The following is an 18,819-nucleotide window of genomic DNA, read 5'->3' as shown; positions in this document are numbered from 1 at the left end:
AAGCCTGCATTGAGACCTGCCTGAGTGCTGCCAGGTATCTCCAAGGGGGAGTGGGGGGTGGAAGGGAATCAGCCAGAAAAACCCTGCTTGTTCACTGAGATGTGTGCTCCAGTGTGTGTATTGTTGGACAGACCCATCAATGCCTGGCCTTTTCCAGCCTCTTACTCTCTCAGGCCCAGTCTCTACTTTGCTGGCTAGAATTCCTAAGACAACAGAACAGTAATGTGTTTCTCCTAAAGAGCCTCATGTTATAGGTCTACACATCTAAGTCATTAAAAAGATGCCTTATTTCTGGGCATGTTGGCACACACTTATAATTCCAACACTTAGGAGGCAGAGCCAAGAGTTTTTGACTTAAAGACCAATATAAGCTCCACCTCAAGACTGAAAAAACAAAACAAATTCAAGACATTCTCTTAGCCAAGCATGATGGCACAGGTCTTTAATCCCAGCACCCTGCTGGCAGAGATGGGCAAATTTCTGTGAGTTCAAGGTCATCCTGGTATACAGCAAGGCTATGTATAGATGTCCTGTCTCAAAAAACTGAAAACAAAATGACTGTTAAAATCTAACTTCTCATACTAACTCTAACCTGAAGAAAACTGCAAAACTATTTTAAGCAGCAGAGGAATTTTTCTGGTGGTTAAGTGACCACCAGAAAATCAGAAATAAGGATATGTAAAACTTTTTTTTTGCCTTCTTTCCAAACTAAAAAAAACTGCATAGACTCCAAGTGTAAAATAGGTTCATATATAGTAGAGTACACTGAGAAATAACAAGGGGAGAGTTTAATTCTACAAGTCAGAAAAAGAAATTTAATAAATATTCCAAATAAATATATAATAAAACTATGAAATAAAATATCAAGAATGGTCAACTAACAGCATGAATTTTATACAGAAGGGGGTGAGGGACGTGCAGGGAGAGCTGTTTATGAGCCAGGAGCTAAGAACCCAACTGTTTTTTTTAAGTTCTTTGCTGACCCTTACCTACTAGGGTGAACGTTCAGAGTGATTAAGCCATGATGCCATCCACTCCTGGGCCAAGGCTCAGCATGAGCGCCCACTGACGTCTACTCTAGGTTTTCTACAAGGGCAAGCAGTCTAGGCCAGTGACCTTCCCTCCACTTTCGCCACCCCTTTTTTGGCCTCAACTCTGCCCACAACCTATTATTTCATATCAAACATGGCTACTATGTTTTATTTCACTGGAAAAAAAAATCTGCTTAAACTAGCAAGATCTGGTTCCTGTGAAGAAAATCTTTAGTCAGGTGTGGTATCACATGCCTCTTTAATTCACAGCATTTGGTAGGCAGACACGTGGATCTGAAGCTAGTCTCGTCTACATGTGGAGTTCGGGTCAGCCAGAGTGAGAGTGAGGCTGTCTCCAAGACAGAAAAGAACCTACGAAACGTTTACCACCACTTAGGAAAAACTTGAGGGACCAGTGCACTGCTCCAAGTCGTCCTGTCACTCTTTCCCAACTTTGGGACCCTGGGGGATTGGACTTACAAGTGTTCAAGAGGACCCTTCTTGGACTTCTAACATGGACTTGTGAGTAACTAGTGTATCTGCTTTCTGGTCCTAGACTGCCAAAATCCTGAGCACTGAATGGCAGTTATTAAAAATGTATATAACTAAGTAGAATGCATAAGGTCTGGATTGGTGTTTTTTGGCTAGTTACAGGCAGTAATGATAATTCACTCGGGAAGGAAAATATATAATTTATCCAAAAATAGTTCTAAAATATAGAAAAACATCTCAATCCTTCAGGGCCAAGAACTGCCCCTTATTTACATTCACAAAGCCATTGGGAGAACTCAGGACTGACCCAGGAACATTGAGGCAGGGCCTCCTCCATGGGCACACCAGTTGCCTACTGTACAAGCAGACAAAGAGAAAACAGAGGAGCATTTAGTCATCTCTTCAAAACCAGAGGAGAGTCACCAGAAGTGAAAGAAATGACTGGGTCAATTCTAAGTTCTCCCAAAGCCTAAGACAGATTTTGAAAGCTTGGACGAATGTCTGTTTCTTGGGGAACCTGGATCAAAGGTAGCTGATCTGAATGGCTTATTGCCATGAGATCAACGTGACACACTCTTTTTTCATTTTTTCCTCCTCAAAATCCAGGTGGACAAGGGGCTTGGGGGGAAATTATCAAATAATTGAGGTAAAAGGGAAAGGTTATACGGCAAGAGGCCTACACCAGCTTCTTGGCCTCAAAGAAGCTCTTGAGGTGACGCATCTGCCAGATGCCAGTGAGGATGAGGATGACGGTCTGGGTGATGGACCACCACAGGACCCTCTGGTTGGTGCTCTCACTGGTCAGACGGAAGCGCTCTTCACGATACTGCATAAGACAGAGAGCAAAGGATTAGAACGGGTAGGAAAACAGAACCTGCTATTATAAGGCCCCTCCATTTGTGTGACTGCCCAATTCCCAGACCAAATGCCTCTGGAATACCACCTGCAATTCCATTCAGTGGCTAGTCTCCCCACTGACACTGCCCCTAGGAAGGAAAGTGATGTCCTCTACAAAAATTTCTGTTAGGATTCAAATCACACTTCTACAGTAAGAGCCCATGGAGAACAAGCAAGCAATAGGTTCGCACAATTTAGAAATAACTATACAGGCGGTGGTGGCGGTGCATGCCTTTAATCCCAGCACTCCAGAAGCAGAAGCAAAGAGATCTCTCTCTGGGATTTTGAGGCCAGCCTGGTCTATAAAGGGAGTCCAGAACAGCCAAGGCTACACAGAGAAATCCTGTCTGGAAAAACAAAACAAAACTATATAAAGCAAGATGAGGTCTATACATACAACCATCTATTATTCAACCTTAAAAGGAGAGTTCTACAGCTGGAGTAGTGGCACACACACTCAGGAGGCAGAGGCAGAGGCAGAGGCAGGCAGATCTCTGTGTTCAAGACCAGCATGGTCTACAGAGCAAGTTTCAGGACAGTCAGAGCTACACAGAGAAACCCTGTCTCAAAGGACAAGGGGACAGTGATAGTTCTACAGGCATGAAAGATGACCCAGTGTTTAAGAGCTCATACTCACAGAGGACCTAAGTTTACTTCCCAGCATCCATGTCAGATAGCTCACAACCACCTGTAACTCTAGCTCCAGAGGATCTGACACCTTCCGGTTCCCACAGATGATACCTGGACTCACACGCACATAAACTCATATATACATATATATACAGAATTGATAAGAAAACATCTTTAAAGGAGTGCAGCATGATAGAGTTCAGAGCCATTATCTAGCATGTGTGATGTCCTAGGTTCAATTTCTAGCACTGCAAAAAAAAAAAAAAAAAAAAAAAAAAAAAAAAAAAAAAAAAAAAAAAATACACACACACATAAAACAGAGGTCTGACAAACTAAAAGACAGATAAACCCTGGACTCACTGTGCTAAATGAACTAAGACAGTCACAAAAGGATTCCACTTAGCTGAGTTAGAATGATCAAAACTATAGGCAAAAAAGTAGAATAGCAACATGATAGGTGGAGAGTCAGTGTTTAACACTAATTAGGATCACAGCAAGAAATCAAAACTGCAGTTTGGGAAATAGGATGTTCGATGGGTTCAGAGTCTCTGGGAAGGTGAAAGTTAGGCAGATAGATGGTAGTCAGAGCTGCAACACAATATGAATCTACTTAATACCATAGTACTGCACACTTAGAAACAGTTAAAATGCTAAGTTTTCTATGTATTTCATAACAATAAAAAATAAATCAAAGAGTCTACGGCTATAGTACCCTGAACACTTGAGATCTGATCTCAGAAGCTAAGCAAGGCCAGGACTGGTTAGTACTTGGATGGGAGACCACCTGTTAAAACATATATATGTAAATCGCTATAATTACATATAAATGTTCTGTTTGTAATTATAAATAATATAATTATAATAAATATATAATTATATATGCATAAAACACACACACATATGATATGTAAAGGTATGGCTCGATGGTAGAGATCTTACCTCACATTCAGGTGAGGCCCTGGGTTCAAGCCTCAGCACTGCAGACATACACATAAAGTTGGGAGAGGGGGGATGGACCAAAACCAACTTCACCAATGTAGACTGATCACTCCCACTTCATCCTCTGAAAAAACCATCTCCCAAGTAGGGAAGGATCCAGCACAAACGTTTGCACAGTGGGTTTAAAGGTCAGATGCAGCCTCCAAGCACAAGGCGATACACGCCCTTACCCTCTGATAATCCTGCTCCTTCTGGATCTGTTCCACCTGATCAAGCAACTGTCGAGCACGAAGCTGTAGCTCTGTTAGCTTATCCTTAGCAGCAATCTCAGGGTAGTTGTTGGCATGCTCCCCAACCTGGATGTCCAAGTGTACTCGCTACAAGGAAACAGGACTGAATGGGTGGGTGCTGGAGTCTGTTTCCTGTCTCTGGCAAGCCTGGTTTCCCCAGTTCTAACTGCTACGCCCACCTGCTCCCCCAAAAAGGCAATACTAAAATAAAGAAAGAAAGAAAAAAAAAAAAAGGCGGCTATAAGTCAACTCTGGAATCAAGTGAGAAACTCGAAGACTGATGAGCCTCTTACCAGTTTGCCTCCAGCGAAGAGAGCCATCCTCGTGGAGTTGGAGTGTAGACAAATCTGATGGTCTCCGGGTGTGTGGGAAGTGAACGTGAAGCGCCCCTCAGAGCCATATTGCCGGGACAGTACCACCTGCAAGACGCATCAAGCCCCAAGTTTACAACGTCTCAAAATGCAGACCTGGTACCTAGGGAGACTTCTACTCAGGGCCACGGAGGTCCTTTACATCCGGTAAGGACATTAATGGCAGCTAGGGCTTTCCCAGCGGGGACGGGGGCGCTTGCCTTGCTGTCCGGGTCCTTCACCTCTACATGCATGCCCAGGCCAGGGGTCGACGGCAGGAAGACCTCCTTCTGCTTGTCCCACATCTGGGTTCGATAGTTGCCTGTGGGGCAGATACACAGTCACGACCTGGCCCGCAGCAAGCAGCCCCGGGGTGCTGGGCAGGGGACCTGGCGCCCTCAAGGCACTCTCTGGATGGGGGCGAGCTGACAGGGAAGGAGGGGCGCTTCCGAGGGCCAGGCGAAAACAAAGGGCCTCTCCACCCTCAGCCCCCTGACCGATGACCATGGTCTCGTCGGGTATTTCTTCGATGAAGCAGCGCTTTTCAGTCTCGCCGATGTGGAAATACAGCCCACGGGTACCCGCAGCACACACAGTAAGCACCAGCAGCGCCAACCGCACCATCGCCGGCTGCCGCCGGACCCCGACACCTGCCATCGCGCCTCAGCCTCGCGCATGCGCACGCTTGCGCATTGCTCAGCGTTTGCGCTGTGGCCTGGAAACGGAAAGTGCGCCTGCGCAGTAGTGCGAGCCCGCGGCTTCCTTACCCTGCTACGTCCACCACACACTGGACCCCAGACTCCAGTCTTGCAGTGCTTTGCGCCTGAGCGCCTCTTCGCGTAGTCTAAGGTTACAGAGAGTAAGCTCCTGTGCAGTGACGTTGCCCGAGGGTTTTTATGTCCCCTGTTGTTAGGCTTAAGTGCCCTTGTCGAAGTACTACTCTGTGCCTGCGCACTGCGGTCTGTGTAAGGAGGCGCGAGAATACTTTCAGAGTGGGGAGCGGTGGCTCACGCTTGTCATCCCAGCACTAACGGAGGCAGAAGCAGGCAGATCTCTGTAAATTCGAGCCTTGGCTGGTCTACAAAACGAGTCTAGGACAGGCAGGGTTACACAGAGAAACCCTGTCTCGGAAAAAAAAAAAAAAAAAAAGAGCACTTTCGGTGTAGGGTGCTAGAAGACCTTATGAGTTTGGACTCCTCCAACACACAAGCTGGTTAGCCCCTAGGCTAGGCCTAAACAGTGTTGATTTCTTGTCCTCAGTGCCCGAAGTCAAGTAAACCCTTCTCATGAAACACATTTGTGTCCTTTCAGCATTGCAGGACTTATTGAGTAATAATAAATTCACAAGTTAGCTTCGTTGGCTACAACTTGCCAAGCAGTATCAATTTGGCAAGCACGTGGAGTTTTTTGTTGGCGTGTTTTTGGACAGGCTCTCAAGTGTCCAAGGTTGGCCTGGATTTTGCTACTTAGCCTATATAGCTGTGACTCTTCTGTCTCTGCCTCCTGAGCAGCGTGTTCTCACACCTGGTGCTGCTGGGTTGCTGAGGGTGGCGCTTTCCGAAAGTTGGCCAAGCGCTCTACCAACAGAGCTACCACCAGCCCAAACAAAGGTTCTTTTTATTCCATCTTAACTACCATCTCTCAGGTCACGCTTTATACATCATACTGTGATTGGGTCTAGGTATTTGTCTTCACATCAGTTGTCAACTTGACACAACAGGGAAGAGGGAACCTCCATTTAGGACTAGCCTCTATTGGACGGGCTTATGGGCTTGTCAATGGGCATCTTCTTGTTAGTTGATGAAGGAGAGACCACTATGAGTGGGAGCATCCCTGGGCAGGTGGTTCTGGCTTCTGTAAGGAAAGTAGCTGAGCAGGCCAGGGGAATCAAGCCAGGAAGCAGCACTTCTGCATGGTCTCTGCTTCAGTTCCTGCCTCCACGTTCCTGCCTTAAGTTCCTGCCCTGGCTTCCTTCAGTATGGACTGTAACCTGTAAACCAATAAACCCTTTCCTCCCCAGATGCTTTCTGGTCATTGTATTTATCAAAGCAACAGAAAGTATACTAGAACTCTGTGTGTGTGTGTGTGTGTGTGTGTGTGTGTGTGTGTGTGTGTGTGTTTTAAAGAAAAGGTGCAAAAGGTTTAAAAGGATATATCAGAATTCAGGAAGTTCAAAGGGGTCTTAATGGGAGGCAGAGACATAGCGTTAACAGAGACACAGTCACTACAGTGGCTCTGTTAGGTTACCTGAACCAGTCACAAAGCTGTTGGAGCTGTTAGAGCTGAGCCATAGAGCTGAGCCAGGCAGAAGCAGAGGGGAAGTGGGGAACCCCAAGACCATGCATACGAAGTTCAGGAGATGAGTAGCAGTGGAGACCAGTTCAGCTGAACCCTGGGGGCTGTTCAGTAGTCCCTTGCCTCCCAGTCCCTTATAATATACCCCCGGAATGAGCCAGCAGGTCAGTAAGGCAGTTGCCATTGCAGCGCCAGGTGAGGATGTTGGTCCCTGACTCAGTCTGATATGTGTGGTAAGTTCTTGGCCTTGGTTTCCTGATACTGTGTGTGTGTGTGTTTAACACACCAGAGCATTCACATGGTTCCAATCCAGTTTGGTAAGTTTATAGACAGCACTTTAAGGAATACGTGTTTACTGATCTATGTTCGTGGGTGGTACTAGGCAGGTGGTAGTGTCTGTGTGCACAGTGAGGTGCAGAGTCATCATATTTCTGCAAGGTGCCAAACGTTTACAGCCATGAAATGGAGTGACTCGGGGAAAGCTACAGCCCCAAAGCCACAGCTTTACACAGTATGGGGTAACTTAGAGCAGGGCCAGCCGACTCTGTAAGAGCCCCAAATCTCCTGAAAGCCTAAGGTAGCTCAAGTTTAGGAACCCTTCAGAAGAAAGTAGCAACTTAAGCCAGATATGGTAGTACATGCCTTTAATCCCAGAACTCTCAAGGCAGAATCAGGAGGGTCTCTGTGGGGCTAACCTGGTCTACATATCAGCTTCCAGGACAATCAGTTCTATAGAGAGAGACCTATCTCAAAAACAAAAACAAAACTAGTGGTTTGGATTTTGACATAAAAATCTTCTGACTTTTAGATCTAAGTATCTGACTCAACCTTTATCTGCTGGAATAAACAATAAAACACAATGTACCAACATGGAAAGCAATCAGGTAGGCTGGGGATGGTGGCACATAAGGTTAATTCCAGTACTTAGTGGGCAGAGTTCTGTGAGTTCAAAGCCAGCCCTGGTCTACATACAGTTCCAGGAAAATCAGTGCTACATAGATCCTGCCTAGGGAAAACAACAACAACAACAAACCTGCCATCTAGAAGAGCTAGCAAAATGGCTACCAGGTAAGCCTGATAACCTGAGTTCTCTCCCTAGAATCTACGGTGAAGAGGGAAATAGTAACAAATTAATAATAGTAACAAATTAATAAAGATTAAATGAAATAAAGTAAGCAGGTGGACCGCTTGAGATCTCTGTCAAAATCCAGGGGAGGGCAGTTCCAAGAGGATCTGACTTTTTCTTCTAGCCTCCTCGAGTGCCACATACATGTGGTACACATGCAGGCAAAACCCATATATACATAAAAATAAATCTCAAAAAATGTTAAGCAGAACAAAGTCGTACATGTCGGTGTACGCCTTTAATGCCGTCATGTAAGGAGCAGCGGCGGGCGAGTGTGGTGGCTCACGTGGAGGCACATGATTGTAATCCCGTTTCACACGAAGGTCTCTGGGGCTTGGACCAGCCAGTCTAGACTGACTGGCAAGCCTAGCTCCCAGTTAGACACCCTGTCTCAAAAACCAAGGTAGGGGCTGTCAAGAGTTCAGCAGGTGCCCTTGCTGCCAAGCTGGAGGACCCGAGGTCAGTCTCCAGTGTCCACATGACAAAATCAACGTCTGAAGGTCGTTCTCGAACTTGTGGGCCATGGCACATATACACGTGTGCTTCCCCACACACATACACGCTAGATAAGATGTAATTCAGAAAATTGAAAGCTACAACAAAGTGGCTAGCAGTCCTGGGGAAACAGAGGTTGATATTAGATGTCCATATAACAACTATACACACATGTACATAAACATACACCCGTACACACACATAAGAAGGAAGTTTACCTCAGGCAATCTGATTCGTTTTTCTTCAGAGACTGCAGCAATTTTGGTCAATGTTTCTTGAAGTTCTTTGTCTAAGCTGGTCCTTTCCATTCCTCACCCAGCCACTGTACGAGGCAAGGCCATGTTCAAGGGAAACAGTGACCAGGACACTTCTCAATTTTTGTCTGCTGATACATAACAAAAATAAATAAGTATACAGAAGGTCACCTGCAGATGATTGTCAAGAAAAAAATAAGGTACAGGAAAGGAGACAGAATCCGTCACATTATATGATGGCTCACAAAATATACACATATGTATTAATTCCCCAAACATTTTTTTTAATTGTGTATGTGTGTGTGTGTGTGTGTGTGTGTGTGTGTGTGTGTGTGCCTATACACACTTGTATACATAGAGGTCAGATGACAACGTTTGAGAATCAGTTCTCGCCTTCTATATGGGATCCAGGAGCAAAACTCAGGCCATCAGGCTTGGGGGTCAAATGCCAAGACGAGCCATCTGGCCTGCCCAAATACCTATTAACTAAATATATATATAATTTTATTTTATGCGTCTGTGTATTTTGCCTGCACAGTGAAATTCTATTAAAAGAAAAGGTGGGAGGGGCACAGTGGAGAGATGGCTCAGGGGTTAACAGCACTAACTGTTCTTCCAGAGGACCTGGAAGACTCCCAGCACTCACAGGGTGCTTCACAACCATATGTAACCCCAAGTCTAGGGGATCGGATATCTTCTTCCAGCTTCCGCATGAGTACAAAGCATCCATGTACATAAAATAAGTTCATACTAGTCCTTTCACCAGTCCCCTCAGGCCTCTAGATGCCTGACTTTAACCATCACATTTGGTAAACGTCTAGATTTAAAGAAGCGAGAGAGGGGCTGGAGAGATGGCACGGGCTGCTCTTGCACAGGTTCTGGGTTCAGTTCCCACCTTTCACTAAGTTCCAGGGAATCTGAAGCCCTCTTCTGACCTCTAAGGACAACAAGCATGTGATGAACTTACAATCAAGTAACAATCACTAAATAAAATAAAACACAAAAGAAAGGATGCTGAGCAAGACACTAGTGGCTCACACATTTGGTCCCAGCACTTGGAGGCACAGGCGGGTGGGTATCTGTGAGTTCCAGGCCAGCCAGCTCTATAGAGCAAGATCTAGAACAGCCAGGACTACACAGAGAAACCCTGTCTCAAAAAACAAAACAAAACTTAAAACAAACAAACAAAACAAGGAGTGCAAGCCAGTAAACTTTGGGTATCTGGGTCACTTCCTACTTGCAGGTTCCTGTCATGATTCTTAGCCTGACTTCCCTCCATGATAACTTCCCTCCATGTAACTTGTAAGCCAAATAAAACAAACTTTTTACCCCGCAAGTTGTTTTTGGTAAGCAGTTTGTCTATTTGATTTTAATTTTTTTTTACATTTATGTATTGTGTGTGTGTGTATGCCACATGCATGTTGCAGTACACAAATGGACATTGGCAGACAATTGGCAGGTATTGGTTTTCTCCTTCTACCTTGTGGATCCCAGAGATTGAACTCAAGTCAAGCGTACTTATCTCCTTTGTCAGTGTTTTATCATGTGTTTCATCAGGGCAGCAGAAAACAAACTAGGACGGTACCTAAACTGTCACAATAAATACCAAGCAAGAAGGAGATGGCTTCTTTATTAAGCCATGAACTGTTGATATAACAAAGTAATTGAGGGTGAGTAACTTTATAAATAAAAGGTTTATTTAGTTCACCGTTCTGGAAATTTGTGACTTCCGTAGCAGTTGTGTTGCTCAGCTCTCTGAGGACTCAGGATGGATGGCCTCATGGCGATGGGAATGCATGTAGAAGAAGGATTATCCCTCAAAGGAAGAAGGCAGAGAAAGGGATTAGGGATTGATTGCACTCCTAATTTGTTTATGAATCCCCACCAAGTTCTAACAGCTGTTGGGGGTTGGTCTGGCGCTCTGTGTGTCAGATGCTGAAATCTGGGCCCTGTGATATGGTTGCAATCGAGGGCATTATCATGTACATTGATCAATCTTACGTAAACTTTGCTCCCAATTATCTCTGATTGGTTAATAAAAAGCTGGACAGTCTATAGTTGGGTGAGAGAGACTTCCCATAGCTGTGTGGGACTTCTGTTGCTGGTCTTGGGATCTCAGGCAGGGATCGTGAGGGAAGAAGAAAGAAGAGGAGGTAGAGAAAGGATGTGGTGAGAAGCAGTGACCTGATGGAACAGAAACAGCCCAGGCAGGCCAGATATGGCAAGTATCTCAGGGCACATGGCTAGGAAGTAGCAAGACTAACATAGATCCTTACTATAAATTGATATCTGCCCAGCTGTGGTGCCTAAAGCTTACCAGTAAATCTTATGAGTCTCTGTCCCATTTATTTGGGAGCTAGAATGGGTGATTAGAAAAAGCCCCCAAAATATAAATAGTCTTACAAACTGTTTTGTTTTGTTTGGACTACATAAGGCTCTCGTGTAGAGCCGACTACCCCTAAACTCACTACAAATAAGAGGAAAGCCTTGAATTAATGATCTTCCTGACTCCGCCTCCCAAGTGCTGGGATTGCAAGTATGTGCCACCATATCCAACAAAACCTACTCTTAAAAGTTCTGCTTGCTGGCTGCACTGAGGGAGGATCTAGCTTCCAACACACAAAATCCTGGAAGACAAACCACAGCAACTTCCCCAATTACGTCCACCAAACAGTCACCAAAAGAAACAGCATCGGTTTTCCTTAAAGTCTTGAATTGGGGTGAAGAAACACTGAGAGGAACCCTTCAGGTGGCCATGTCAGGCAGGGAAGCAAACTGCAAAGAGCTTTGTTCAGATTGACTTCATCAACCTGGGAGAAACTTCAGAGAGTCTGATGCGAGGCACTTTATTCTCAACGATTTAAACTCAGTATAATCTGAAAACAAGTTTTCTGGTGTAATACAATCACCAGTGCCCAAGGAACCGTAACTACATCAAAACTCAACTCAGGGTACATGTCATTTCTCCCAAGAGATAGGCTATCTTCTGGAGACAGGCTATCTGTGCTAGCTTCAGGACCTACGGAAGGATCTGTCCTGGTCTTGCTTGTATGTGGGGCTCTGCTGGATAAGGTTGAAGTTGTTTGTCTCCAGATAGGCAATTATTTGCACTTGGTCTAAGATGATAGACTCCCTTTTCTCAGTGGGGTTTTAAAAGTCTCCCCTGATCTGGGTGACCCCAGGTCTTATAAGGAGCATCACATAGCCCTCAGGGCAGTGTAGGCTTAGGTTTTTCACCAAACCTACTTTATTTGGGGTTCTTAAACACCTTTACCTCCCTTCCAATGCCCCCTACCTTAGACAGGAGATTAGTAGGGAAGAGGGGTGTAGACCTCTGTAATCTACTTCCTGCTGATTATGGTTGATGGGTCTTAGGGGATTACCAGAGTTAGTCATCAGGGTACTAACAGTCCAGTCCAAAGGCCAACACCAAGCAGCAACAAAAATCAGCATGACAAGTCAGCAAAAGCCTCAGACTCAGTCGGATTGCCCCGAGAAGTTCTCTGGAACGTTTCTCTCTGCAAAGTCAAGTGTCAAAGAACAAAGATCAGCACAGCAATGGAGATTAAAAAAAAAAATAGTGATCCTTCAATGTGTCCTATATATCTCCTCTCCTCAGAGTCCACTCACAAATGTTCTCAGCTGGCCAAGTCATGCCCCTCAAATGAGAGGGCTCACAGCAAACTATCGTGTGCCCTCTCACAAGTCAACTTCCAGCAAAACATCACATTGACCAGCTTGCCTGCATCTCTGCTGCAAGCTGACCAGGAGTGGGCTTCAGCTCACACCTCATAGCAGTTTAACCAAGAGTTGTGACACGTTGGTATCACCATAGGCTTTGGAACACCTGAACTTCCATACTAGTGACCTCAAGCTAAAAAGAGCTAAACTGTAACACTCTGTGGCAAACCTTTTCCACATCCTGGTTGAGCGCACTCAGGCCTCACCCTAAGGTGCTCTATCTGCGCCTGAGAGAAACGAAACCCCTGTTCTCCATCTGGAAGCTGAGCTCCAGGACCCCAGCCGAGATGCAGGCCCCTGCTGAATGGAGAACAATAGTTATACAGATAGCATAGAGGTCATTTGGGCCATTAAATACCTCTGGTCCTGGTTGTGGGTGCTTAGGGGAGCTCCTGGCTGTACAAGTAACATAGGGTCAGTCATTTAGATTACTGAATATCTCTGATCTTGGCTAAAGGAACTTGATGTGGCCTGGCCCAACAGATAACACAGATCACCAAGCTGGTAATCAGCTCCAATTCCAGCTTTTTGGATGCAAGAACATGTCTCACATCCATTCCTTTGAGAGACAATCCTGTGTGCTCAATACTCCTGGTTTCTCTGGAGATTCATGGGCAGAAGGACCCCACTGTTACTGTGAAATTAAAGCTAGATAAGGACATCACAAGGAAAGAAGGATGAATATTTCTTTGGGTCAAAAATACAAAATTCTCTAACAAACTAGAAGCAAACAAATCCAACAACATCCTAAAAGGATCCCATGAGATTTATCCTATGAATGCAAGGGTAGTTGTGCAAAGCAGATTTGCTGATTGCCAAAACTCAGTGAGGACCAAAGAAGCACAAGAAGACAACAGATCGTGTGGGTTGAGGGCAAGCAGGAAGGCCCTATGAGCTCAGGAAAACTTCCTGAAGTGGGTGGAGTCTTATTTGTAGTTGACCCACTTTTACTGCAGCTGGGAGTCCAGGAAAGAATTCCACCTTAGGATATCCTAGACTGGGGACCACATGACACTTGGCTAAACACTGAAAGGCATCCTGTTTCTAAGGAAGACCGGAACCAAGCAGGTTGTTTCTGGTTATGTTCCTGTTATCATGATGTTGTGTTCTTAACACATTCTACAGTTATTTTAGGGAATTACAGTGAGGGGAGTTGTTGGACCAGTTCAAGGTTACCTGAAGACCTGTCCTTAAGTTTTAACATATGAAAATTGCCTTAGTTAGAGTAACTATTGCTGTGATAAAACACATGACCAAAGCAATTTGAGGAGGAAAGAGTTTATTTGGCTTACACTTCGACATCATAGTCCATCATTGAAGGTAGCCAGGACAGGAACTTAAACAGGGCAAGAACCTGGAGGCAGGAGCTGATGCAGAGGCTATGGAGGGGTGCTGCTTACTGCCTTGCTTCCCATGGCTTGCTCAGCCTGCTTTCCTATAGACAGGACCAGCAGCCCAGGGATGACCCTACCTACAATGGGCTGGGATCTTCCCCATCAATCCCTAACTAAGAAAATGCCCTACAGCTGTATCTCATGATAGAATTTTCTCAATTGAGTTTCCCTCCTTTCAGATAACTCTAGTTTGTGTCAAGGTGGCATAATCACCAGCCAGCAGAGAAGTCAACATGAACTATCACCTCAATAGAAAGGAGAGGAATGCATGTCTGTCTCAGCTAATGAAGAAATGGTATTGGGAACAATCCAGTAATTTTTCATGATCGATATGGTTTGAATATAAAAAGTCCCCCAGGGGTGCATGAGTGGAATGCTTGATTCCTAGCTGGTGGCTTTGTTTTCTGAAGCTCTATGAACACTTAGAGGTGTACCTAGATGGAAGAAGTAGGTAATTAGGGGTGTGCCTTTGAAGGTGCTTCCTGTCTACCATTAAGATGCCCAGGTTTCGGTTGGAGAGCTAGCTCAGTTGGTCAAATACTGACTGTGCAAGCATGAGAACCCGAGTTTGGATCAACAGTACTCACGTAAGAAGCCAAGTGCAGAGTGTACATCTGTAATCCCAATACTAGGGAGGCCGAAGCAGGAGGATTCATGGGGCTCGCTGGCCAGCCAGTTTAGTTGAACCAGTGATCTTCAAGCTTAATGAGAGGCCTTGTCTCAAAAAAAAAAAAAAAAAAAAGGTGAAGTTGGACATGGTGGTACATGTCTTTAATCCCGTGCGCTCAAGATGCAGAAGGGATCTCTGTGTGTTTGAGGCCGGCCTGGTCTACATAGTAAGTTCCATGACAGCCAGGACTATGTAGAGAGACTCTATCTTGAAACTGATACTGACTTCTGGTGCTCTCTCTCTCTCTCTCTTTCTCTCTCTCTCTCTCTCACACACACACACATACAGACACACAACAGTGGCTCCCTCTACATGCTCCCACTGCCACATTCTGCCTCACCAGAAGCCCAAGAGGACTATGAACTGAAATCACTGATGCTGTAAACTAAAATAAGTAATTCTTCCCATTAAAATAGCTTCAGATTGGGCTGGAGAGATGGCTCAGTGCTTAAAAGCACTGGCTGCTCTTCCAGAGGTCTTGAATTCAATTCCCAGAACCTATATAATGGCTCACAACCATCTGTAATGAAACCTGATCTCCTCTTCTGGTGTGCATGGAAACAGAACACTCATGTGCATCACATAAAAAAAAATAAATAAATTAGAAAAAAATAGCTTTAGATACTTGGTCACAGTGATATAAAGGTAACTAACAGAAGTGTTAAAATAATACTTAAAGTATTAAGGTTAGGGACTGGAGAGCTGGCTCAGTGGTTAATAGCACTTCCTGCTCTGACAGAGGACCTGAGTCCAGTTTTCAGGACCCACATTTGGCAGCTCAGGATTGCTTCTAATGCAAGCTCCAGGGGAATCTGCGACCTTTGCCCTCTGCGGGGATCGCTCTCAATGTGCACATACCCACACATAGACACGCACACTTTCTAGTTTGTATTTCTATTGCTATGATAAAGAGAATGACCAAGGACAAATTGGGGAGTAGAGGGTTAATTTCCGTTTATAGTCCATCATGAAGGAAAGTCAGGGCAGAAACCTAGAGCCAGGAACTGAAGCAGAGACTTTAGTGGAACGTTGCTTTCTGGTTTACTCTCTCTGGCTTGCTTCAGTGTCCTGGCTGCTATTTTTGTCAACTTGACACAAGAGGTAGTCATTTGGGAAGAGGAACTCTCAACTGAGAAAATTCCTGCATTGGGACTTTTCTATAGGCAAATCTGACGGCCATTTTCCTGGTTGACGATTGATGTAGGAAGGCCGGCCGACCACGAGTGATGCCAAGGCTGGGAAGGTGGTCCTGAGTTGTACGAAAAAGTAGACTGAGCAAGCCTCGAGAGGAAAGCAATTAAGCAACATTCCTTCACGGCTTCTGCTTCGCTTTCTGACCCCAAATTCCTGTTTTGAGTTTGTACTTTAACTTTCCTCAGTGATACAGTATGACCTCTGGGTTGTTAAGACAGAATAAACCCTTTCCTTCTCAAGCCGCTTTTGGTTGTGATGTTTTACCACAGCAACAGAAACTGGAACTAAGACAGAAAATGGTACCAGGAGTAGGATATTTCTGTGCAGACCTGACTATATTTTGGTGAGAAGAGAGTTGTTCAGACTTCATTTTTATATATCTTAGTACCATCTTCCCAGGTGTGTTCTACCCACAGAGGTTTGGGCTCTTCCACATCAATAATTAATCAAGAAAATGCCCCACAGACTTGTCTAAAGGACAATCTTACAGAGGTATTTTCTCAAGATGTTTTATTCCCAGATGATTCTAGCTGGGGTCAAGTTGACAAAAAAAAAAAAAAAAAAAAAGTAAGAAAGAAACTGACCACCACAAAAATAAACACATAATTAAAAAAAATAGTCTCTGCAAATTAATTAATATTATAGAAAAAAATTCCCTCCTCCTGGGAATAGAATCCAGGGCCTTTTTTGACAGGTATATGCTCTACCACTGAACTACAATGCCAACCCAATAATTCTCTTTTTATTCACTCTTCCTTTTCCATCTTTTTTTGAGATAGGTCCTTATGTAGGTTGGTCTATAACTTGTAGCCTAGGCTGACATCAAATTCATGATCCTCCTGACTCAATCTTCCATACTAGAACTACAAGCATATACCATCATACCAGTCAGCAGTGGTAGAAAGACACAGCCTAGCACTTCTACCAGTAGCCTGAAACACTCGCTGCTTAGGGACCTTTATCTTGACCCACCGGTGACCAGTGTAGAGGAATCAAAATGAATTATAGATTCAACAGAACCAGGGAACTCTGGCTGATATTGCTCAAGAACCATTTCCTGAGTTTCTGTGGTTTGAATAAGAATGGTCATATAGGGGCTGGAGAGATGGCTCAGACGTTAAGAGCACTTGCTGTTTTTCCAAAGGTCCTGTGTTCAATTCCCAGCAACCACATGGTGACTCACAACTATCTATACTGCAATCTGGTGCCCTCTTTCTGGCTTACAAGCACACATGCAGGCAGAATACTGCATACTGTATAAATAATAAATAAATAAATCTTAAAAAAAAAAAGAATGGTCATATATTTGACCATTATAGGTTCATATATTTGAATGCTTGATGCCTAGTTGGTGGAACTGTTTGGGAAGGATTAGGAGGTGTAGCCTTGTGGGAGGAGGGGTGTCACTTGGGGTGGCTTTGAACAATGTGCCATTCCCAGTTAGATCTTTCTCTGTACTCATGATCCAGTTCCATGCCTGCCTGACTGCTGCGATGCTCCTCATCGTGATGGTCATGAACTCTCCAAACCTGTAAGCATTATTAAACTGTTCCTTCTGTAAGTTGCCTTGGTCATGGTGTCTCTTCACAGCAATAGAAAAGTAACTAAGGCAGATTCTCTGAAGCTTTTATTTCAACATAGCTCAGTGTTCAAAGCAGGAACAGAGAAGCAATGGTGAACATACAGAGTAGTTCTCTACTGAACTATTAATAAGGCTTTCTGCCCCAGATGTGCTCAGGGGGGGCAGAAAGTCTCATGCCTAATAGCGGCTGTTTGCACAATATCCTTGAATGCACTAAACTTGCAAAAGGAGACCTGTGGCATTTCCTGGGAAGATGGAAGCATCTTCACAAAGTAGCATCTAAGGGAGCAGAGTAGAACAGTATAGAAAAGTCTATATTATATGCAGGCTACAGACCTTAAGTAAAGCCAGATCCTAGACTACATTACAGAAGAGAATGTCAGGACAACTCAGGGTAAAGTCAAGGCAGCAGATATATGAAATAGTGATAAGAGACAGCATACACTTTAGATTTAAATATGACCTTTAGAGGCACACACCTTTAGTACACACTGAAGACTTGATGCTTCATTTTGCTGTTGTTTGTTTGAGTCTAATGTAGCCATGGCTGGCCTGGAACTCACAGAAATCCACCCTCCTCTGCTTCCCAAGGGATGGGATTAAAGACACATGCCGCCCATGCCTGGTAGGTGAAGGCTTCTTGAGGGAAGGAGTTAGGTGTCCTTCCAATGCTATGTGTATGACTCTGTGGCTGCCCAGGTTCCATTGGTCAAAGGATGTCACTGATAACAAGGTTTAAGGATTATGTAAATTTAAAAATTAAGGAAAAATGTGGTCTGGTCTCCTTATATGTCTTAAAATTTATTTTTGTTAGTGAAATTGGAAAGCATTTCTGTAAGGCACACTGATGAGAGAGGAGAGCTGATACAGTCCAACTCAATGCTACAACATTTTAGCCCTAAGTAAACAGTTTGTCATTATTTTAATTTATTGTTCTTACCTTTTAAAAGTTTTTGTTTTTTAATAATTTATTTTTATTTTATGTGCATTGGTGTTCTGCTTGCATGCATGTCTGTGGGAGGGTGTTAGATCACAGAATTACAGACAGTTGTGAGCTGCCATGTGGGTGCTGGGAATTGAACCTGGGTTCTCTGGAAGAGCAGTCGATGATCTTATCTCTCCAGTGTTCCCCTTTTCAATTTTTTCTCTTTCTTTCTTTCTTTAGCCCTGGATGTCCTGGAACTCTCTTTATAAACCAGGCTGGCTTTCAATACACAGAGATTCACCTGCCTTTGCCTCCTGAGCTCTGGGTTTAAAGGCATACACCCCCATGTCCAGCTTTAATTTTTGATATTAATCACAATTTTCCCCTTCCCTTTCCTCACTCCAAACACTCCTATATACCCTTCCTTTTCTCTTTCAAATAATAGTTTCTTTTTCATTGTTATTGAAATATATATATATATATATATATATATATATATATATATATATATATA

The 18,819-nt window shown here is 44.2% G+C and overlaps 1 protein-coding gene and 1 long non-coding RNA gene across 4 annotated transcripts in view; both read right to left on the bottom strand.

The window, feature by feature from the left end:
* Nucleotides 1–1,273: 1,273 nt before the first annotated feature.
* On the bottom strand, nucleotides 1,274–5,324 carry Tmed4 (transmembrane p24 trafficking protein 4). The gene is made up of 5 exons (XM_055624141.1): nucleotides 5,127–5,324; nucleotides 4,851–4,951; nucleotides 4,573–4,698; nucleotides 4,220–4,366; nucleotides 1,274–2,349 (listed from the first exon to the last, which is right to left on the bottom strand). Exons 1-5 carry the CDS (start codon nucleotides 5,284–5,286, stop codon nucleotides 2,200–2,202), a joined length of 684 nt encoding a protein of 227 aa, XP_055480116.1. The 5' UTR covers nucleotides 5,287–5,324; the 3' UTR covers nucleotides 1,274–2,199.
* Nucleotides 5,325–7,985: 2,661 nt separating this feature from the next.
* LOC129689137 (uncharacterized) overlaps nucleotides 7,986–18,819 on the bottom strand; it is a 17,748-nt gene continuing 6,914 nt past the window's right edge. The window contains exons 2-6 of one of the 3 annotated variants that reach the window (XR_008722039.1): nucleotides 14,522–14,653; nucleotides 12,208–12,317; nucleotides 10,508–10,615; nucleotides 8,764–8,930; nucleotides 7,986–8,666 (exon numbers count right to left, since the gene is read on the bottom strand). This is a non-coding gene — a long non-coding RNA (uncharacterized LOC129689137). The remainder of the gene's footprint in view (nucleotides 8,667–8,763; nucleotides 8,931–10,507; nucleotides 10,616–12,207; nucleotides 12,318–14,521; nucleotides 14,654–18,819) is intronic. The other 2 variants (XR_008722038.1, XR_008722040.1) reach the window with 2 other exon arrangements.

The sequence above is a fragment of the Psammomys obesus genome, unplaced genomic scaffold (assembly GCF_907164565.1).
Source record: "Psammomys obesus unplaced genomic scaffold, mPsaObe1.curated_primary_1811, whole genome shotgun sequence".
NCBI classification, from domain to species: domain Eukaryota; kingdom Metazoa; phylum Chordata; class Mammalia; order Rodentia; family Muridae; genus Psammomys; species Psammomys obesus.
Note: the sequence above shows the minus strand (reverse complement) of the source record. Positions and strands in the feature narration are given on the sequence as shown.